At 46.0% G+C, this 3,276-nt stretch overlaps 1 protein-coding gene across 5 annotated transcripts in view; it reads left to right on the top strand.

Moving 5' to 3' along the window:
- Positions 1-3,276, top strand: part of lrp4 (low density lipoprotein receptor-related protein 4) — a 399,766-nt gene that overhangs the window by 342,449 nt on the left and 54,041 nt on the right. For all 5 annotated transcript variants that reach the window (XM_043705467.1, XM_043705466.1, XM_043705468.1 and 2 more), the window contains exons 26-27: positions 1,041-1,203; positions 1,557-1,782. In XM_043705467.1, coding sequence (XP_043561402.1) covers positions 1,041-1,203; positions 1,557-1,782 — 389 coding nt within the window. The remainder of the gene's footprint in view (positions 1-1,040; positions 1,204-1,556; positions 1,783-3,276) is intronic.

Genomic DNA, 3,276 nt, shown 5'->3' with positions numbered 1-3,276 from the left:
AGAGGATGATGCGATGTACACAGAGGTTGATGGGGTGAAAGGTGAGGACCAAGGGGGTGTTCTGTTCTTGTTGCAATTGGAGGAATGGGGTTCAAGGGCGGAGGTGCGGGATGTGGATGAGATGCGTGGAGGGCATCATCATCCACGTGGGAAGCGAATTTGCGGTCTTTAACGAAGGAGGCCATCTGGTGTGTTCTGTGGTGGAACGGGTCCTCCTGGGAGCAGATACGATGGTGCAAAGGAATTGGGATTAAGGGATAGCATTTTTACGGGAGGCAGGGTGGGAGGATCTGTAGTCCAGGAGGCCGGGTGGGAGGAGGTGTAAACTAAGTAGCTGTATTACACGTCCTCCCATCCTGCCTTCTGATTACATCTCTTCCCACCATGCCTCCTGTACACCGACTCATTTCCCCTCCCCCTACCTTATCCCAGTTCCAGTCTTCCAGCTCAGCACTGCCCTCATGACCTGTCCTACCTGACCATCTTCCTTCCCACCTAACCGCTCCAGCCTCCCCTCAACCTATCACCATTACCCCCCACCTCAATCTCAGCTACCTTTACCCAGCCTCACCCACCTCCCATTTATCTCTCCACTCCCGAGGCTCCCAGCCTCATTCCTGATTAAGGGCTTTTGCCCAAAATGTTGATTTTCCTGCTCCTTGGATGCTGCCTAACCTGCTGTGCTTTTCCAGCACCACACTCTTGACTCTAATCTCCAGCATCTGCAGTCCTCACTTTCAACTAAACATTTGATATGTCATGTGGATGAGAAAGATGTTATACAAATCCAATTTCTTCTTAACGTTTTCCTCTGCTATTTTAATACATTGCAACAATGGCTAATTGCACTTGATTGCTAATAATAAAATGGTTGTAAATCTGGTTATTTTAAGAATATGCATCCCACCATTTCCTATTAATTGTCAAGTGTTACTGCTAACCAGTAGATAAATTCTTCAACAATTGTCCCATTAATGTTATTTAATGTTCGACAGTAAAGATCCAGATTAACTTGAGACCTTTCTATTGTACATTGTTAGGTTCATGTACTGGACAGACTGGGGCGAACATGCCAAACTGGAGCGTGCTGCAATGGATGGATCAGACAGAGTGGTTCTTATTAACAGTAACCTGGGATGGCCGAATGGTTTAGTGATTGACAAAGAGGGCTCCCGTCTCCTGTGGGCAGATGCGCACACTGAGGTACATACACTGGTTCTGAGGCAGAATCAGTGCAGCAAACAATTGAAATAAAATCTATAGCATGAAATGACAGCCATTGCTATTTTCATTGTTTCCCCAAAGCATGTTTGTTGTCATCAGGAATTTTTTTGTCTTCCAAGATGATATTTTCAAAGCCTGGTTGTGATCAAAGAATATCTTATTTCTACAAGAACACTGTGTTGGTCTCAATAGTTTTAATCCTCATTTGACATTGACTTCCACTTAAAATTGTGTTCAATCATTTTTTTTTGTGATTTGCTTTGATTAGCACTGTTGCACTTGTCCGAAGACGAATCCTATTGTAGTTCACTACAATGTCTTTTTTTGCCCAGCGTATTGAGGCAGCAGACCTGAATGGTGTGAACCGCCGTACCCTGGTTACACCAGTTCAGCACCCTTATGGTCTGACTCTGCTCGATTCTCACATTTACTGGACAGACTGGCAAACACGAAGCATCCAGCGAGCAGACAAGAACACAGGCAATGACATCATTACAGTGCGAGGCAACTTGCCTGGGCTCATGGACATTCAAGCTATTGACCGAGCTCGACCTGTCGGTATGTTCCATTCCGTTGTCGGTATGTTCCGTTCCGTTGTCGGTATGTTCCATTCCGTTGTCGGTATGTTCCGTTCCCTTGTGGTATGTTCCATTCCATGTTCTATTTCATTGCTTGATAGAATAGAACTTAAACATTGCTAAACTCAATACAAAGTCAAGAAAAATAGAAAACTTCAACCTTGTGTCTGTTCTTTAGCAGTGTTAATGTTGATTATGAATGTTGATTATGTTTCATATTTCTTGCTAGTTGATTTCTACTGTGTGCGTGGAAGGCTCTTCTCTGAACCTATATCCATAAAACCTTGATGACCATAAAATGTATTAACTGTTATCACATTCTATTGCTTTTTCATATCATCCTTTTCCATTACACATTTCTATTTCCACGTTTATTATGGAATCAGTTCTTTATAAACTTCTCATGCTATAAACTTGTCACACAATCCTGACAGCACCTCAAAGCAACGACTCTCGATTCCTCGGCCTGTACTGCAATTAACTTTCAACCAACTCTCTACATTCTGCTTTCATAATTGGCATGTTTTCCTTTATATCAAACCAAAGTACAGTGTGCAAATGAGAGCAAAATATTTCCTTTCTGAGCGGGAATGGAAGTTTTTAATATTTGCCATGGGATTGGGGCACCATGGTGAGGCCAGCAATTGTTGCTCAAGCCTTAATACCTTTGAGAAGATGATAACGAGACACATTGTTGAATTGCTGCAGTCCGTGTGGCATAGCTGCAGCTCCACAGTGGTGCTAAGGAGACAGATCAAGAATCTTGTCAAGATTAGAGTGGTGCTGGAAAAGCACAGCAGGTCAGGCAGCATCCGAGGAGCAGGAAAATCAACTTTTCGGGCAAATGCCCTTCATCAGGAATGAAGTTGGGAGCCTCGGGGGTGGAGAGTTGAATGGGAAGGGGTGGGGCTGAGGAGAAAGTAGCCGAGAGTGCGATAGGTGGATGGAGGTGGGGGTAAAGGTGAGAGGTCGGAGAGGAGGGTGGAGCAGAGAGGTGGGAAGGAAGATTAACAGGTGGGACTGGTCATGAGGATGGTGCTGAGCTGGAAGGTTGGAACTGGGGTAAGGAGAAATGAGGAAACTGGTGAAATCCACATTGATGCCCTGGGATTGAAGGGTCCCGAGGCGGAAGATGAGGCGTTCATCCTGCAGGCTTCGGGTGGTGAGGGATTGGCGGCAGAGGAGGCCCAGGACCTGCATGTCCTCGGCAGAGTGGGAGGGGGAGTTGAAATGTTCGGCCCACGGGCAGTGGGGTTGTTTGGTGCGAGTGTCCCGGAGATGTTCTCTAAAGCACTGTGCTAGAAGGTGTCCAGTCTCCCCAATGTAAAGGAGACCGCATCAGATGCAAGGGATACAGTACGTGACATGTGGAAGTGCAGGTGAAACCTTGATGGATGTGGAAGGCTCCTTTGGGGCCTTAGCTGGAGGTGAGCGGGGAGATATGGGCGCAGGTTTTGCAATTCCTGCGGTGGCA

Source organism: Chiloscyllium plagiosum, chromosome 16, assembly GCF_004010195.1.
Source record: "Chiloscyllium plagiosum isolate BGI_BamShark_2017 chromosome 16, ASM401019v2, whole genome shotgun sequence".
NCBI lineage: Eukaryota > Metazoa > Chordata > Chondrichthyes > Orectolobiformes > Hemiscylliidae > Chiloscyllium > Chiloscyllium plagiosum.
This window is presented reverse-complemented; position numbering and strand designations above follow the sequence as displayed.